At 49.9% G+C, this 17,534-nt stretch overlaps 1 protein-coding gene across 4 annotated transcripts; it reads left to right on the forward strand.

Moving 5' to 3' along the window:
* Positions 1 to 3,090: 3,090 nt before the first annotated feature.
* On the forward strand, positions 3,091 to 15,798 carry IRF9 (interferon regulatory factor 9). Of its 4 annotated transcripts, none has more exons than XM_084806548.1 (9): positions 3,091 to 3,312; positions 6,068 to 6,304; positions 6,974 to 7,160; positions 8,510 to 8,628; positions 9,414 to 9,516; positions 10,702 to 10,770; positions 11,205 to 11,570; positions 13,947 to 14,062; positions 15,175 to 15,798. In XM_084806548.1, the coding sequence occupies exons 2-9, from the start codon at positions 6,116 to 6,118 to the stop codon at positions 15,292 to 15,294; spliced, it is 1,269 nt and encodes a 422-aa protein (XP_084662674.1). In that variant the 5' UTR covers positions 3,091 to 3,312; positions 6,068 to 6,115; the 3' UTR covers positions 15,295 to 15,798. The 4 variants fall into 4 exon arrangements, with proteins under 4 accessions (XP_084662674.1, XP_084662676.1, XP_084662675.1 ...); XM_084806550.1 differs by having other exon boundaries at positions 15,233 to 15,798; XM_084806549.1 differs by having other exon boundaries at positions 3,091 to 3,204.
* Positions 15,799 to 17,534: the final 1,736 nt, after the last annotated feature.

Raw genomic sequence — 17,534 nt, forward strand, 5'->3', positions numbered from 1 at the left:
GCTAGATAGTTGATGCTAGAGGCTGTCATCACAGTATCCTAAGGCAATAAGTTCCCAAAGTTAACACTTCGTTTGTTTATTGTGTGGACAAAGCACTTACCCCTTTTGATTTGGTGTTCAAGATGTCATCATCTTGCAATAAATTACTCTATGGTTAAAGAGGAAATCAAATAGGCAACATAGGCCAATGCCGTTTGAATCAACTTTCTTTTCTGCCTGCTGTCCTAACTGCAGCATTGGTTGTGCTGAGGCCTCCGGTCTTTACCCTGGTGGGCTCTAGTACAACGCTGTTGACTCTGCATAAAATTACAATGAAGAGAATATATGACACTGCAGTAAGATGTGCAAAACTAAAGCAGACTTTCACCATGTGCGAAGTTGATGGTCAAGATGATCAAGGCATAAAAGCCCCAGTCTGTGCAACCAGCCACCCAAAAGGGCACTTGAGGCAGTAGACATACAGTCAGGGCCAGAAATATTGGAACAAGGATAACTGTTTTGGCAGTTGGCCTCTGTACACCACCACATTGAAGTTGAAAGGAAACTCACCCAGATGGGAGCGAAGTCAGGACTTTCAGCTGTAATTCAAGGGGCTTGACAAAAGTGGGGCACTAACCATTCAGGAAGGACAGCCAGTGGCGCACACATACACACACACACACATCATTGGTGGCTCAAAAGTAATGAAACGAATGGCTGACAAGCAGCTGCACGGCCAGGTGTGTCCTGTGTCCTGGGTGGTGGTGGTTGTTCAGTTGTTAAGTCATGTCCGACTCTTCGTGACCCCATGGACCATAGCACGCCAGGCCTTCAAGCAGATAAAAGGCCTGGAGGTGGTTCTGAGTGTTACATTTGCATTTGGTAGCTGTTCACTGGAAGCCCAACATGAGGTCCAAAGAGGTGTCCATGAGAGTGAAGGAGGTCATCATAGGCTGAGGAAACAACATAAACCCATTGGAGAGATAGCAAAAACAGTGGGAGTGGCCAACGCAACAGTTTGGAACATCCTGAAGAAGAAGGAATTAACTGGCAAGCTCAGCAACAGCAAAAGGCCTGGCAGACCATGGAAGACAACTAAAGTGGGTGACCGCAGAATGCTGCTCATGGTGAAGAGGAACCCTTCACAACATCTAGCCCGGTCAAGAACACTCTAGAGGAGGTAGGCATGTCATTGTCAACATCTACAGTCAAGAGACAGCTTCATGAATGTAAATACAGAGGCTTCACAACAAGGTGCAAACCACTGGTGATGCTCAAGAACAGACAGGCCAGATTAGCCTTTGCCAGCACACACCTAAAAAAGCCTGCCCAGTTCTGGAATAAGATTCTTTGGACTGATGAAACCAAGATTAACTTGTACCTGAATGATGGGAAGAGAAAAGTATGGAGAAGGAAAGGAACAGCTCATGATCCAAAGCAGACCACATCATCTGTCAAACGTGGTGGAGGCAGTGTTATGGCATGGGCATGTATGGCTGCCAATGGAACCGGGTCACTGGTGTTTATTGATGACCTGACTGCTGATTAAAGCAGCAGGACGAATTCTGAAGTGTATAGAGCTATACTTTCTGCTCAGATTCAGCTGAATGCTGCCAAACTGATAGGACGCTGCTTCATATTGCAGATGGATAATGACCCAAAGCATACAGCAAAAGCTACCCAAGAGTTTCTCCAGGCAAAGAAGTGGGATGTTCTTCAATGGCCAAGTCAGTCACCTGATCTCAACCCAACAGAGCATGCTTTTCACTTCCTGAAGACAAGACTGAAGGCAGAAAGACCCACAAACAAGCAGCAGCTGAAGGCAGCTGCAGTAAAGGCCTGGCAAAGCATCTCGAGGGAGGAAACTCAGCATTTGGTCATGTCCATGGGTTCCAGACTTCAGGCAGTCATTGAGTGCAAAGGATTTTCATCCGGGTATTGAAGGCGACCCTTAAGTTTGAAATGATGTTGGCTTGTTCCATTACTTATGAGCCACCAATGATGTGTGTGTGTGTATGCCACTGGCTGTCCTTCCTGAATGGTTAGTGCCCCACTTTTGTCAAGCCCCTTGAATTACAGCTGGAAGTCCTGACTTCGCTCCCATCTGGGTGTGTTTCCTTTCAACTTCAGTGTGGTGGTGTACAGAGGCCAACTGCCAAAACAGTTATCCTCATTCCAATATTTCTGGCCCTGACTATAGTAACCCATAGTAATGGTACTAGCAGTACTGCATGGGAGAGCATCTGGATTTTGAATTGTATTAGGACTCAAAACTGGGCAGGAGGGAACAGGAAGCCTCAAATTCACCCCGCACCCCCACTTTGATAGCTTCTCATAAAGATTTGTGGAGCATCCATCCTGGTCAGGAAACATTTGGGGCTTCATTTTAGCCAGGGCCCAGCAGCCCAATAGCCTGTTTTTGGAGCTGCTTAGCCCCAGCAACATTTGACAAAAGTTTCTCTAAGGACGTGCAAAGTGTTCCTCTCCCCTCGCAGACGCACCTCTGAGGGACCCATATAATTGAGTCTGGACGTGGTGGAGAGTGTTTCATGTTATGTTTTTTGCAGGCAAGCCCCGGTATCTCTTAATAAAATAAGGCAAACACCAATGTTCTTACACAACATTATTTATTTAATAAACAAACAAACTATGGAATCATCATCACCACCATGCAGGGCTCAGCAGCCCAAGAACCCATTTTCGCTCAGCCCTTGCAACACATGAGAGGAGCAAAGGCTTCTCCAAGCATGTGCAAAGTGCTTCCCCATCCCACGCTCCCTTTCGCGGGGCTCACACTAGAGATACAGTGGAGGAGTTCCGGCTGTTGTTGTTTTTTGCAGGCCAGCCCCGGGACCTGTGAATAAAATAAAACCCAAACACCGGTGTCCCGATGCAGCTGCGAAATCACTGATAGCCATAACACTGATATTACAGCTGTTGCCTCTGCTCGTTCAGTTACGCGCCGTCGCCCGCGGGCGCGCCGGCGCTTGCTCTCCGCTGCCCCCTGGAGGGCAAGCGCCCGAGCGCGCCACGTGATTTCTTGGAAAGGGAGCGAAGGGCCGGAGAAATGGGCGCGGCCGGGCGGGCGCCGGGAGGAGGGGCGCTGTGCGGGGCGGCCCAGCAGGGCGAGCGCCCCGGCCGGCAGAGCCCGCTGGCGGGGCGCTGCAGGCGGAGCGCGGCGGCGGGGAAGGAAGCGCAAGAGGGGCGACGGCATCGCTGCTGCAGGTCTGCCCCCCTCCCTCCTCGCCAAGTCTTGCCCCGACGGGCAGCCCGCGCCTCTGAGAGGCTTCCTCGGGAGCAAGCGCCGTGGACCTCGGCGGGGCTTCCTCTCCGGTAGGAGTGGGTCGCAGCCGCCTTCGCCCGAGCCAGCGGGGCGGCTTGGGAGCGGGGCGGGTGTGCTGCAACGAGAACGACCCCAGAGTTCTGTTGCACCCGGAGGGCTTCCCCGTTCCTGTTGCAACACCGCCCTGCAGGTGTTGCAGCGCTCCGTGGCCGTTTTAGCCGGAGCGGCTTCCCCCGCCCCCTTGTTTGTTTGTTTGTTTCTCGCTCGCTCTCTCATGGGGCCTTCCTCAACCTGGGCCCCCCCGGAGGTGTTGGACTGCAACTCCCATCGTCCCCAGCCAGCAGGGCCCATGCCAGCTGGGGATGATAGGCGTTCCATCCAACACATCTGAGCGGCGCTAGGTTCGGGCAGGCTGCTATATCCCCCCTCCACCTCTTCATGATTCAACCAACTTTTCTTCATTTATTCAGTTCTTCTTTCTGCGCTGTTTCCCCTCGATCTTCGTAGCTTCAAACAGCAACTTAAAAAAATGGCTGGCAGGATTGAAGCGGAAGCAGAATTATAAGAATTGCAGTTAATAATCCCATCTGTGCGGTCGGGGAGGAAAGGGGGGGTGCATGGCACATCCGAGGGGATTTAGTGCTGTCAGGGGAGGCTGGTGGCCCCGATGTCAGTGGGGCGGTGAATCCGGGTTTCCGTCAGAACTCTACAGGAGCTCTCCGAGGTGCGGAGCAGAATCAGTCAGGACCTTGGAGAGTTCCTGTAGAGTTCTGCCTGGTTCTGTACTGGCTTGCAGCCCTAGCTTCGTTGCAATCAATGTGCCGAAGCTGTGCAAAGGATCAGGCTGTGCCATTGTTGTTACTAACAATAGCATTATTTATTTGAAATCGTTCAGATTAAAGCATGGTATTGTTACATTTGTTTACCAGTAGACAGACTGAGAGTAGGTGGAGGCACAGTGTAAATACTCCCCAGGGACAGCCGGAGTCCACGACTCCCCACACTGGATCTCTGGAGAGCCAGCCAGCCCCTTAAAACTTTTACAGGGCCCAAACTCATTCACAAGATAGTATCCAAACATTCACACATGATCGTAGCCAAGAATCAGAAGAGTCTTTGCTTGCTGTAAACAAGCTGTTATTGTCATTGCCGTTTTCCCTAAAGAGTATGATCTTCAAGGAAGAATTTTTGTCTTAATTCAAATTTCCTTGTCTTTGAAGTGTTGACCCCCAGTGGAGGTCTGTGTCTTTCAGTGTGGCCTCTTACCAGCGTTCATTCTCAGATCAGATAAGAGTTCTATTCCCCCACCTCTTTTCTAGCACCTCCTGAATCTGCAGTTGGTAAGAGTCAGCTTTAGATCTGCTCATCGTGCTGAGATGAGGCTTCCCCCAATGCAATTATTCTGGCTAGTGAACCACAGTGGCCATTTTGCTGCTGTGTTTGGCTTGTAAAGTGCTGGGGTTAAAAAAGGTGAATAAAGCAGCAGGCTTCAACTGCTTAACCAGTGTAATTAACCATCTGAAGCTTTAATTACTTATTATAAATCACACACCCCCCCGCCTCCTCCAGCTGATTAATCAGTGTGGGTAACAATGAGCAAAGTTTTGGAAGGTTGTTCCAAGATATTTTTCCATCCTAGGATACTGTTACAAAATCACCTGGAAAACACTACGGCGTTGAAACTGCCACGTTTGCCTTTGCAATCGGCATACGTTCATTTTTACTGATGAACTTATGAAATGGGAATTTTTCTGCAGAAGAATAAAGCGCTGGAAAATTTTCCTTCCCGCATCACTGGTTGAACCTCAGGCCCTATGACAAGTGACTTGTCTCGAACAATATGCCACATTACCCAGAATTCTGTGTTCAAGACGTGGGGCTTGAGACTGCAAACATTCTCTTTCCCAGAATCCTTTGGCAACTCACCCCCAGGGGCAGCCCGGGTCCCAGCTGGGGGATCTGTGTTGAAGATGATGCTGTTTAGGGTGAACGCCGGTTTGTCACCTCAGACAACCCCTCCACCGCCAAAGGGAGGGGACCAAATCTGGCCCTCCGGAAGCCCCTATCTGGCCCTCTGGGATTCTGCAGATGGCCCCCTTAGTCCTGCCCCCTTTCCCTTCCCCCCAGCTACCAACCGCTTGGCAGTTTCCCAGCTTTTGTGCAATTTTCCCCCTGTTCTAAAAAGTTAAAATGTCTCTCCTAAAAGGTATTTACAGGCAAGAAGTTCTGTAAGCTAAAACATGCTGGTGTTTTTGGTATTTTGAGCCTGCTGCCTTTGGCCCCACCCACCTCTGGAATGCGGCCCTCGGAGTGAAAGAGGTTCCCCGCCCCTGCAGAGGCCAGACAATCAACGGAGACGTCTTTAGCTGTGAAACAGGCCCGTCGCTAACAGTGTCCTTCCTGACGGCTTCTCACGTGTTTGTGAGGAGCTGCTGGTTTCTAACTGTATTTCAAACTTTCCTTAGGGCCAAAGCACGCACGATACTAAGTGTCTGATTGCATTTAACATTTGGTGGAGGGTCATAGCAGTGCCATTGCGGTGGAGCAACCAGGACCTCTCATGCGCACACCACAATTGCACCTCAAAGTGATCAGCTTCCCTACCCTAACAGATAATAGCTGGGGGGAGATTTTCTTTGGAACCTTGTTGGAGCAGGAGAATTAAAGCCTTCCCCCCACACGGTGGCCCTTATTGTCACCCTCCCCTGAGTGGCTGTTATTTTTTAAAACAAACGTCCTAAGTGCAGCCACAAACTTAAAATTGGGCCCTTTGTTTCTGCCTAAATGCCCCACCTCTCCTCACAGGCTGGCCAGCAGGTTCTTCTCTTTGGCTGAACTCTCTCCCCGCCGAGGATGGCGACGTCCCGGCATCGTTTGCGTAACACCCGGAAGCTTCGTCAGTGGACCGTGGAGCAAGTGGAGAGCGGGAAGTTTCCCGGGCTGGTCTGGGACGACCCGCTGGCCAAGACAATGTTCCGCATCCCGTGGAAACACGCCGGGAAGCAGGAATTCCGCCACGACGAGGACGCCGGGTTCTTCAAGGTAGCGTTCCTGCAGTGTTGTGTGCGGACGACACTGTGTTGGAACCACAGGAGTGGGGCAGCGTTAGGGTCATAGGATCATGGCCTGTGAAGGACCTGCCAGTTGGAAATTGCGGCAGGCCAACGGCACAGCAAGAGGCTCAGCCTCTCTTGTTTCGCCAGCCTGCTGGGTCGTGATTAGAGATCCATGACTTGGGCCAAGTTCTCCCGGGTAAACCTGTGTCTGGCCTTGTAGGGTTTTCGACTGCAGGTGAGGGCAGACATGATGGAATGACTCCATGATGGAATCAGCCAGATTCCGGCTGAACATCAGGAGAAACTTCCTGACTGTTAGAGCAAGACGACAATGGAACCAATGGCCTAGGGAGCTCTCCCACACTGGAGGCATTCAAGGTGAAGCTGGACAGCCATCTGTCAGGGATGCTTTAACCAGGATTCCTGCACTGAGCAGGGGGTTGGACTTGATGGTCTTGTAGGCCCCTTCCAACCCTACTATTCTATGATTCTATGAATCCTTCTCCGGCGGGGCGGGGATACCCACACGCAGAAATTATCACATCGGGAAGAGAGAAGGCCATGCTGCGGAGTAGCATTCTCAGTCTGAAGTGAGAACTGAGATGCTGGTTCAGTTGTAACAATTTCGATCAGCTCCGACGCTTTCTTTTTTCAGGCCTGGGCCATCTTTAAGGGAAAGTACCAGCCGGGGGAGCCCCTGGACCCTGCTGCTTGGAAGACGCGCATCCGTTGCGCTTTGAGCAAGAGCCCTGAGTTCAAGGAGATGCCAGAGCGCTCCCGGCTGGATATCGCAGAGCCCTACAAGGTGTACCGCCTGGTGCCGCTGTCTGAGCAGCATGTGGGTGAGCGAACGGATCTCAATTTTTTCACCCCTTGAAATCTTTGTGCCCACTTCAGACAGTCCCTGTTGGCTCTGGTTCCTGTAGGACAGCCTTCCCCAAACCGGCGCCCTCCAGACGTGTTGGACTCCAATTCCCTCCATCCCCAGCCAGCTGCTGGCTGGCTGTGGATGGTGGTGGTTGTAGTGCTGGCTGTGGATGATGGTGATTGTAGTCCAAACCATGTGGAAGGTGCCAGGTTTGGGAAAGGCTGCTCTAAGCACCACACCATTCTGACTCTAGAGTCTGCACCGTAGGGGTCAGCCCTGTCTTCCAGGCATCTCCGGTCATGTTGTATGTGCTGCAGATGGATTGGCTTTATACCAGTTTAACTGTCGGGGCTTTCCGCCAAAGAGTTCTGGGGTTTGTAGTTTTGGTGAGGAAGCTGGCCTATTTCCCTGCCTGCCACCCCCCACCACCCAAGAAAAGGATTGAGAATAAAACTGCCAACATCATACTGCCCCTATACAAATCTGTGGTGCAACCACACTTGGAATACTGTGTCCAGTTTTGGTCACCACAGCTAAAAAAAGATATGGTAGAGCTGGAAAAGGTGCATAAAAGGGCAGCTCAAATGATCCAGGGGCTGGAGCATCTCGCCTATGAGAGAAGCATACAACAGCTGGGATTGTTTAGCTTAGAAAAAGGAGGGTCAGGGGAAACATGACAGAGGTCTACAAAATTATGCCTGGTGTGAAGAAAGTGGATAGGGAGACATTTTTCTCCCTCTCTCAAAATACTAGAACCCAAAGGGGTCATCCTATGAAACTGATGGGTGGGAGATTCAGGACAGATCAAAGGAAGGGCTTCTTCACACAGCACATAGTTAAACTGTGGAATTTGCTACCACAGGAAGTAGTGATGGCCGCCAGTTTGGATGGCTTTAAAAGTGGGTTGGACAAATTCCTGGAGGAAATGGCTATCCATGGCTACTAATCTTGATGGCTGTGTGCTACCTCCAGTACCAGAGGCAGTGAGCCTATGTACCCCAGTTGCTGGGGAACATGGGTGGGAGAGTGCGGTTGTGCTCATGCCTTGCTTGTGGGCTCCTGATTGACAGCTGGTTGGCCACAGTGTGAACTGAATGGCAGACCAGATGGACCCTTGGTCTCATCCAGCATGGCTCTTCTTATGTTCTTAATAAGTTATGCAGCGTGACTAAACAGATGTCGGTTTGCTCAATTTATTCACGGGGCAGAATCTGGCTTCCCTTGGGAGGGAATTTGGCTTGGTGCAGAGGAGTACACACAGCCCCAATTCTGCTTAATATCCTCTCGGCCCCTCCCCACACCTCCACCTCATTTTCTTCCAAGGGGACCAATCTAAATGCCAGAGGAGTCGAAAGGTGAAGGTGGAACGGTCCTCGCAGAAAAAGAGTGGCAGCAGCAGCAGCATCCTTGAGCCACAAGGCTCCCTTTCCGTCCTGAAAAGGGTGAGTGCCAGTAATGAGAAGAATCAGGCCCTCGAAAAGGTTGCTTAAAGGCGCTGAGGTCTGTGCTAGGAGGGGAGCCCAGCCTGCACGGCCGTGGCTGTTCTGTTGTCATATGTGTTCTGCCTCCTTTCCCCCCTTTTCTTGTGCAAAACCTTGTACTCTGTTAAAGCGGCACAATTTTTTCTACCATTTGATCTGGGCCAAATACTTGTGTGTGAGTGATGCAGCTGGGGAGGTTATAGGTTCATGGGCAGAACTGGGCAAATGCCATTAGAGGCATTTGCCAATCAAATAATTTTTAGTTGATTAAAATTTGGGTTTGGGTCAATGTTTAATTACATTTAGGTTGTATTTTCTTGTGTTTTGATCAGTGCAGCATCTGGAGCAGGGATAAGCAACCTGGGGCTCTCCAGAGGTTTTGGACTGCGGCTCCCATAAGCCCCAGCCAGCATGGCCAATTATTATGCCAGAGGTCTGAACAGTTTGCCTGCCACGGGCTTTCAAAATTAGGCCATGGGTGGGGTGATATTGCCCATCTCCAGTTGGAGCCTTAAAATTCAGTGTATCAAGTGAGGGAGGAAGCTTGAGTGTTGCCACCCATCACTGTGCTGAATTTTGGGCTTTGAGCAGTTTTGATTGCAATATTAGAGGTGCATGTGTGTGTGTGTGTGTGTGTGTGCAAAACGGATGTACGGAGGACAGGACAGCGATGCACAACAGCAAAGTGACATTCTGAGCAGAGTCCTTGTGAAAACCCACTTTAATCTCTCCTTCTTCCACTGCAGGAAGAGAGCTGTGGTTCAGAGGCCTTGGCTAGCCACACTCCAAACACATTTGACCCTTCAGCTTACCAGAATGGAGAATCCAGCCCTCAGCCCGGTGGAACAGGTGGGGGAATTTACCTTTCCCTGTAAGTTGTGGCTGTGTTTGCGTGAGCAAAGGCATGTGGCTTTAGGGTAGCCTTGGCTGCATTAGAGGTTCTTGAGGGGGTTACACAGAAGCAAAGTGTCCTATTTCTGCACCGTCCATGTGGACGCTTCTGTGTGCAAGGGGGAACCTCCTCTTGTTTTCCCCATTAAGAGGCCTGTGTTTAGAGCAGCGGCAGGATGCTTTCCCAGAGTTCTCTCCCGCTCTGCTGTCTAGGGAGGAAGGGCTTCCCCTTGCTATGGTAGGCAGAAGCACCGTGCAAGAGAATGGTCCGACTTGGCAAATGTTAACGTAAACAGATGTTTAGGGAGATCGGGCGTAGGCCTCGCTTAAACTCCTCCATCTGCTAGAGTAGAAATAGAAGCGGGTCAAATGTTTAGCAAACCAAAGAAAACCAGTCTGGTTTGGGGCAGGAGGTGCAAGTGCAAACGGGCTCCCTGGGGCAGCAATAGGATATGGGGCTTTTCTTGCATTTACTTTTTCTTCTCCGGTTGGTGCCTCTGAGCATGTGCAGTGTAGCCTTTCTGCTTTTTTGCATCACCACCACATCCTGGTTCCACCTTGTCCACCTGTGGTCAGTTGACAGGAGTTCTGGGGTGGGGGGGCCTTCCAGATTGGCTTCTGCATTCCCTCCCTCCCCTTGTCGTTTTGCAAATTAATTGGAGAGGGGTAGAGAGGGGAGGGCAGGAACTGTCACATCACAAGTTATGATTGAATACTTCTTTGGAAGTGGGTGGTTCATTGGAGTAGAGAATGGATTATAGTCCAAAGTGGTTCATTTCTAAGGTGCTTCGTATCTGCGTTGCTGTCTTAACACCTAATTTCAGGTGTGTGGGGGTGTGTGGTTATTTAATGGTGTGTGAAATGCATTCTGCACACGCTTATAGGTACCTTCTTCCTTATTATTACTGTGCTTGATCCAAACCCCAAAACAGACTCTGGGGTTGATTCCTGCCCCAAATTAAGCATAGAATTATTTGTCACTAGGGGCTAATCCTCATCCATTCCCCATCTGTTCCCATATCAGGGAAATCTCTGGCAGGTCAGGGGGAAGATTTGTATACAGTTTTCGGAAAGGTTGTCTTTGCCATGCAGAGAAGCTCCAATTTTCTCTTGTCCTGACCATTCTCTCCTTCACCACACCAGCGCCTGATGTGAAAGAGGTGGTTCTCCAGTTGAAGCCCGATCCTATCTCCATTGTTGCCGTGGGAACAGGTGAGATCACAGAGCAGGTGTCTTCCTCTGAGCAGCCTTCCCCAATCGGGCGCCCTCCAAATGTGATGGACTGCAACTCCTGCCATCCCCAGCCAGCATGGATGATGGAGGTTGTGGTCCAACACATCTGTAGGCAAGCCCATTTGGGGAAGGCTTGTCCACAGGAAACAGAGAATGGGTGTCCATGCAGAGCGTATGTTATTGTTTGCAATACCTTTCTTGGGTGGTGGAAGTTATCCCGGAATGGGTTACTGCTCGCACTTGCTTTTGTGGCAGGGATTTTTCTGCCATGGTTGCTTTTTCTGGGCCCTGATGAGGGAAACCTCTGCGGCCTGACTGCTGCTGTATCAATGCTTGCTGACGTTTTTATACATCCAAGCATGTGCAGAGCCCCTGAGTGGCAAGGGGATGATCTTTTTGTTCCGTGTTCATAGGCAACTTCTCCATTCGGCTCACCATCTCCTACAGAGGTGAGGAGATCCAGAGAATCTGGCTCCCGGAGGGTGAGTTCCTAATCACGTCCGTCGCTGCCCCACCAGGCGCACCGACTAATAGCATGACCCGTGTGGTGCTGCCGCACCCGATCAGAACGGAGGACCCTCAAGAGAAGGAGGCCATTTGGTGTTTGCTGAAGGATCTGGAAAGAGGCGTGATGGCTGCCAGTAACCAGGAAGGGATATTCGTCCAGTGCCGGGCCAAAGCCACTGTCTCTTGGTGGGGACCCCAGGTATCCCAACCCCATGGCAAACTGGAGCCTAACACTTATCTTCAGCTATTCAGCACCAGGACATTTAAATCAGGTGAGGCCATCCTCTAAGGACGCTTTCCCCAAACAACCTATATTACCTATGGTGCAGGTTTTTGGATTCTTGGTCTAATCGAGGCTGGGTGCTCTGCTCAACTGTTTTTTGGTGCAGCTTGCGGGAGCAGCATAATAACAGCATTTCTTCCTGACTGGGAACACACTAAGCCCATCCCCTGAAACAAACAAATCCTGGCAAACTAATATCCCCACCCCCAACCCCAACAACAATGGAGAACATTAATGAGGTTTCATAGACGAGCTTCTTAGCTTTCACAGCATAAGCTTAATGGTTGCAACTCTCCAGAAATCATATAGCTGATGGCAATTAGCTATCAGCTCATTATGTAATTCAAAGAACAGTCAAAAGCTAATAGCTATAACCGTGTCAGAGATCCATACAGCTTGGTTCCCCCGTTACAATCTCTACGATTCAGAATACAGGGCCAGGGGTTCGAATTATGCCTGGTGTAAACCAACCTAGGCAATCAAAGACAAAGGTTCTAGGAACACACCCTAAATAAATCCACACATGCAGAGATTTAGTCCAACCTTGAAATCTTTGCTGCAACCTCTGAGCTACAGAGGCCCAGGTCTGTCACATCCAAGCGTCAAGACATAGGTTCAAGAATCCAGAGTAATCCCACACACACAGAGATTTCAACAACCATAGCTTCCACCTTGTTATCATAGAATAGTAGGGTTAGAAGGGGCCTACAAGGCCATCAAGTCCAACCCCCATGTATCTCCATGTTACATGGGTCCAGACATAGAAAAGTCCAAGAGTCAGGATCAGTCCAAGCCACCAGGCACTCTGGGCTGTCGATGATGAAGATACATAATCCATAGCAAACAAGAATTCGAGGTCTCTGAAAAGTATCGCAATACCTTCCATGGCAGGTTTTTAATGATTCACAGATCAAACAGACCATTCAGGTTTCAAGGAAAGACATTGCAGGTGAAACAAACCAAGTCTGTGCGAGAAGTGTTTCTCACAGCTCAGATGGAGGGAAGTCTCGAACATGGACGGTTACAAGCAGTATACAATGGACAATAAAAGATGGACATTAAAGACGACGTTCCCAGTAAAGGGCTCCCAATCTGGGCATCAACTTAAAAGCAAAGGTGGGGCTGCAGTCACACACGTCCTAATGATCTAATTGGCAGGGGATCTTAGCCCATAAATGAAGCCTATGGCAAACAGGGTGTTTCTATTCTGGCCTCTTGAGTTGACGTATCAACCTGTGCGGCCCCACTGACCCCCCCCCCCCCGCCAGTTTTTCATGGAGAGGCTGACTGCTGTCTTAACTAAAGGCATGACATTCAGGGTCGACCACTAGCATCTGGATGGAGAAACGCACTCCCCTTCTGCTAATTTCTCTGAGAAAATGGACAGAGAGATGCTCACATTTCTTCCTACATTCCACAGCCTGACTAGGCCCAAACCAGCCCCCTTTCCTCTCGCCATTGCGTGAATAACGAGGCATGGCCAAATGCTTCAGCCCCGGGCCTCTTGATACTGAACTGGGCTCCAAAGCCTTCCAGACTGCTTCCGATGAGACTCTGTAAACGGCAGAGTCTGCCGCTGCGCTGAGGCTGGGCCCTACGCAGTGGCTCGTGGGAGCGCTCAGAGTGAGGTGTAGGGTGGGCAGCGGCTGCTGCTACACCCCTGTGCTCTGCGGGGTCCTTTGTGAGAGCGAGGCACTGGCAAGGAGGTGGCCTTGGAGATCGCCCCCCGCCCCCTGTGGCAGCTCGTGCTCCTCTCCCCCACCTCCCTGGCGGCAGTGACGGTGTGTCGTCCTGGCTCAGGTGGTGGAAGGTTTTGTGTCAGCCCTGCTGCAGTTTGCTTTAGACCTGCATTCCCTGATCTGGTGCCCTCCAGATGTGTTGGCCCCCAACTCCCATAATTCCCGGCCGTTATGGGAGTCCAGAGAATGCATCTGGAGGGCACCAGGTTGGGACGGCTGCTTTAGATGGCTCAATCCAGGGGTGCAGGACCTCTTTCAGTCCAAGGGCCAAATTCCATTTCCAGGAAGCTCTCGGGGTCCCCCGGTGGTGGGAGGGGCCAAAGGCAATAGGTGTGAGCCAAAATGCTAAACATACCTGCATATTTTAGTTTAAAGCTCTTACTCTCAGTAACTTAGCCTTAGGAGAGGCATTTCCATTTTCTGGAGGGGTGGGGGACTTGCAAAAGTCAGGGGACTACCAAACGATTGGTGGCTGGCAGAAAGGGGAAGGGATGTGGCCTTCTGTGGAACCCTGGTTGGCTGGATTTAGCCTCTGTGCCTGGGGTTCTGCACCCCTCGTTTAATCCATTTAATTGGCTGTCTTAGTACTGACCCTTCTCCACACCCCGTGTGTGTTTTGCCCGCAGCGCTGGAGCAGTGCCGACAGGGCCTCGTTCCTCAGCCAGAGCACCAGGTTACTCTCTGTGTAGGAGAGGAGCTGGGAGAGAATGACAGCATGGACAGCAAGCTCATCATCATCCAGGTAGGATGGATCAGGTCTTGGTAAGGCAGAGGTGCAATGTGGGTTAGGAAGGATGAGCAATTCGGTGTGGCCTGGGAGGCCACTGCTGCGGTGACAGAAGTGCGTGGTGTGAGGGTGTCAGTAGCTGGGATAGGTGTGCTTTGGGAGGCCGAGGTGCAGGGTAAGGGCAGAGACTATGAGTCGGTGATGGTGGGAACATAGAAATGTCATGGGGAGAATATTGGAAAGAGATGCATTATGGATTGACAGGATTCAGGACAAATGGAACGATGGACGAGGGGAGAGAAGCACGAAGCTGGGTTATATCGTATGTCAGCAATGCAGAATCGGCAACGCAGGGGTCAGATTGTCCCAGTCTGGCCCACTGGGGTTCCCCAAATGGCTGCACCAGCTTTTCCCCCAATCACTAAACATCTGGTGGTTTTCTGGCTTTTGTGCAGTTTCCCCCCATTCTAAATGGTTGAAATACCTCTCCTAAGGCTTGGTTACCAGCAGTAAGAGCTTGAAGCTCAAATATGCTGGTACTTCGGGCCCACCCCCTTTGCCTGTGGTCCCACCCACTACTGGAATGTGGCCCCCAAGAGCTTTTCTGAAATTGAATTCGGCCCCCAGGTTGAAAGTGGTTCAACACCCCTGCTGTACACAGTGCCTGGGAATCGGGATAGAAGTGCAGTGTGGGTGGTAATTTGTGGTCGTGGAGAGAATGTGTAATTTGGGTGATGGCTGGGAATCGTTGACAGCTGTATGTATTTTGTCATTTTATAAGTAATCGGATTCTCAGGGTGGTGTGAAATGCATGATGGGTAGGTGGAATAGTAGCAAGTTATGGGCGGGTGGTGGTTCTGGGGAAGAGATTACTCTGGGTGGTGGTTGGGAACCACAGCAGAAATGCATGATGGGTAGGCAGAAGTCAGAATAGAATGGTATTATGGGTAATTAAGGTGCAAGATGAGCAGTACTGTAGATTGGGACAGAGAGATGTTGTGTAATGGCAGTAGAAATTGATTTGAAGGGCTGGGGGGAGCCTGGTCAGATCAAAAGTGTATTTCAGGCTGTTAGGAGTCTCCGCTGGAGAGATGATGTCTGTGTCTTTCCTGTTCTCCACCTCACAGATGGAACAAATCTTTGCTCTTCAGCTGCTCTCTTCTCCTCCTCCCCCTCCTGCTGTAGAAACAGTGTCCTGCTCCGATCCTGTCTTAGCCGCTCTCTGGTCTGCAGATATCTCACCTTGAGACCTGGAATCTTGGCCACCATCTTCAGTTTGAACTGTTTCTAGGGGTTGCAGTTCCTGTCTTCCATACTGGTTAGGGCAGGACTTCCTACACTGCCTGTTAGTCCAGGTGGACCAGCTCTGTCAGTGAACCTGTGCCTGTTACGTAATAATATGTAAAACACTAGAGCATGACCGAGAGGCAGCATTTAGGGATTGGCTTGTTGTTATGATTTCTTTCCCACTTATGACTTCCTTCCCTAATCCTAGTAGCACTGATGAGTCTTTACTCCTTTTTTTGCATTTCCTGTTTGAAGAATGGTGGAAAAGTCTCCCCTCTGCCACCCCCTACATACACACAGTTTATAAAAGCAAGTTTGCCTCCCCAGCTGCTGTGCCTACTAGATGCTCTCAACCCCTTTTGCACTTTATTTGTATCTAGAAAATACTCAGACTGTTTCTCTCTATGTCTTTTATTGTGTGCGTGTGAAATCGATGTTAAATAATAAAGTTTTATTGAAATGGGTGATGGAATCTATGTCTGGTGTGTGAATTTTGAGCAAGTAGGGAGCATTCTGTTGTGAAACTGGAGCCTTTCATTGGAGGTGCACGCTGACCTCTTGGCTCGCAAACAGATTGTGTCATTGGTACATCACCTCCTACAAGAACCTTGTAACTGGAGAGGAACCTTGAACCTTCTGCCTGCAAAGCGTGTGATCTCCCACTGAGCTCCGCTCCTGCTCCCCAGTGATGCAGTGTAAATTCAAAGCAAAAATTCTGTGCCCAGGTAACCAAGGGAAAGCCACATTCTGTAAACTGTTTGAATGCTACAAAGCAAAGAGAATGTTGCGGAAAATTCATTTGCTTTTTCTAGCAACAGAGTGTAGGCAGAGGGTAATGCAATGTTTTGATCCCTGCCCTGCCCAGACTCACTGGCTTCTCAGAGTTTGTTGTCCTTTGCCTTTCAACTGTTGGCCTTTTTTTTTGCAGTCATGAGGGTTAAAGAACCAGCAACACACCACAACATTAACCAAAAAATACAGTATTTTCAGGATACGGAACCGTGTGTCCAATGCTGGTTTCCATAATTAGTACAATCACAGTAATAATGATAGTGATATCACTATCACTAAGAAAAGGAAGAGGGCCTTTTCTGCTGGAGCAGCCCAGTTGTGGAATGAGCTCCCTAGAGATGTTCACCTGGCACCTACGCTGTACTCCTTTCAGTGCCAGGTGAAGACCTTTTTATTTTCCCAGTATTTTAGCTTCCTAGTCTTTTAGCTTTGTTTTTTTAAATACATATTTTAAATCTGTGCATTGCTGCTAGGTTTTATTCTGGTTATACTGTTATATTGAGTACGACAAGGCTGCATATTGTCACCCTGCTTATTTAACTTATATGCAGAGTACATCATGAGAAATGCCGGGTTGGATGAATCACAGGTCGGAATTAAGATTGCTGGGAGAATTATCAACAACCTCCGATATGCAGACGATACCACCCTAATGGCAGAAAGCGAAGAGGATCTAAAGAGCCTCTTGTTGAGGGTGAAAGAGGAGAGTGCAAAAGCTGGTTTGAAACTCAACATTAAAAAAACGAAGATCATGGCATCTGGCCCCATCACTTCCTGGCATACAGAAGGGGAAGAAATGGAAGCAGTGACAGATTTTACTTTCTTGGGCTCCCAAGATCACTGCAGATGGTGACTGTAGCCATGAAATTAAAAGACGCTTGCTCCTTGGGAGGAAAGCTATGGCAAACCTAGACAGCATAGTAAGAAGCAGAGACATCACCTTGCCAACAAAGATTCGTATAATCAAAGCTATGGTTTTCCCACTAGCAACGTATGGCTGTGAGAGCTGGACTATAAGGAAGGCTGAGCGCCGAAGAACTGATGCTTTCGAACTGTGGTGCTGGAGAAGACTCTTACGAGTGCCCTGAACTGCAAGGAGGTCAAATCAGTCCATCCTAAAGGAAATCAACCCTGAGTGCTCATTGGAAGGACAGATACTGAAGCTGAAGCTCCAATATTTTGGCCACCTAATGCGAAGAGAAAACTCTCTGGAAAAGACCCTGATGCTGGGAAAGACTGAAGGCAAAAGGAGAAGGGGACGGCAGAGGATGAGATGGCTAGATAGCATCACGGATGCAATGAATATGAACTTGAGCACGCTCCGGGAGAGAGCGCAGGACAGGAAGGCCTGGCGTGCTATGGTCCATGGGGTCACGAAGAGTCGGACACGACTGAACGACTGAACAAC

This window comes from Heloderma suspectum, chromosome 6 (genome assembly GCF_057233095.1).
Source record: "Heloderma suspectum isolate Gila_16-S chromosome 6, 16-S_ref, whole genome shotgun sequence".
In the NCBI taxonomy this organism is placed as follows: Eukaryota; Metazoa; Chordata; class Lepidosauria; order Squamata; family Helodermatidae; genus Heloderma; species Heloderma suspectum.

Excerpts from the sequence above, each read along its gene's own strand:
- IRF9 (XM_084806548.1), top strand. The coding sequence starts at position 6,116 with ATGGCGACGTCCCGGCATCGTTTGCGTAACACCCGGAAGCTTCGTCAG. Across the intron at positions 6,305-6,973 it reads AGGACGCCGGGTTCTTCAAG|GCCTGGGCCATCTTTAAGGG; the intron begins GTAGCGTTCCTG and ends TTCTTTTTTCAG. Across the intron at positions 7,161-8,509 it reads GCTGTCTGAGCAGCATGTGG|GGGACCAATCTAAATGCCAG; the intron begins GTGAGCGAACGG and ends TTTTCTTCCAAG.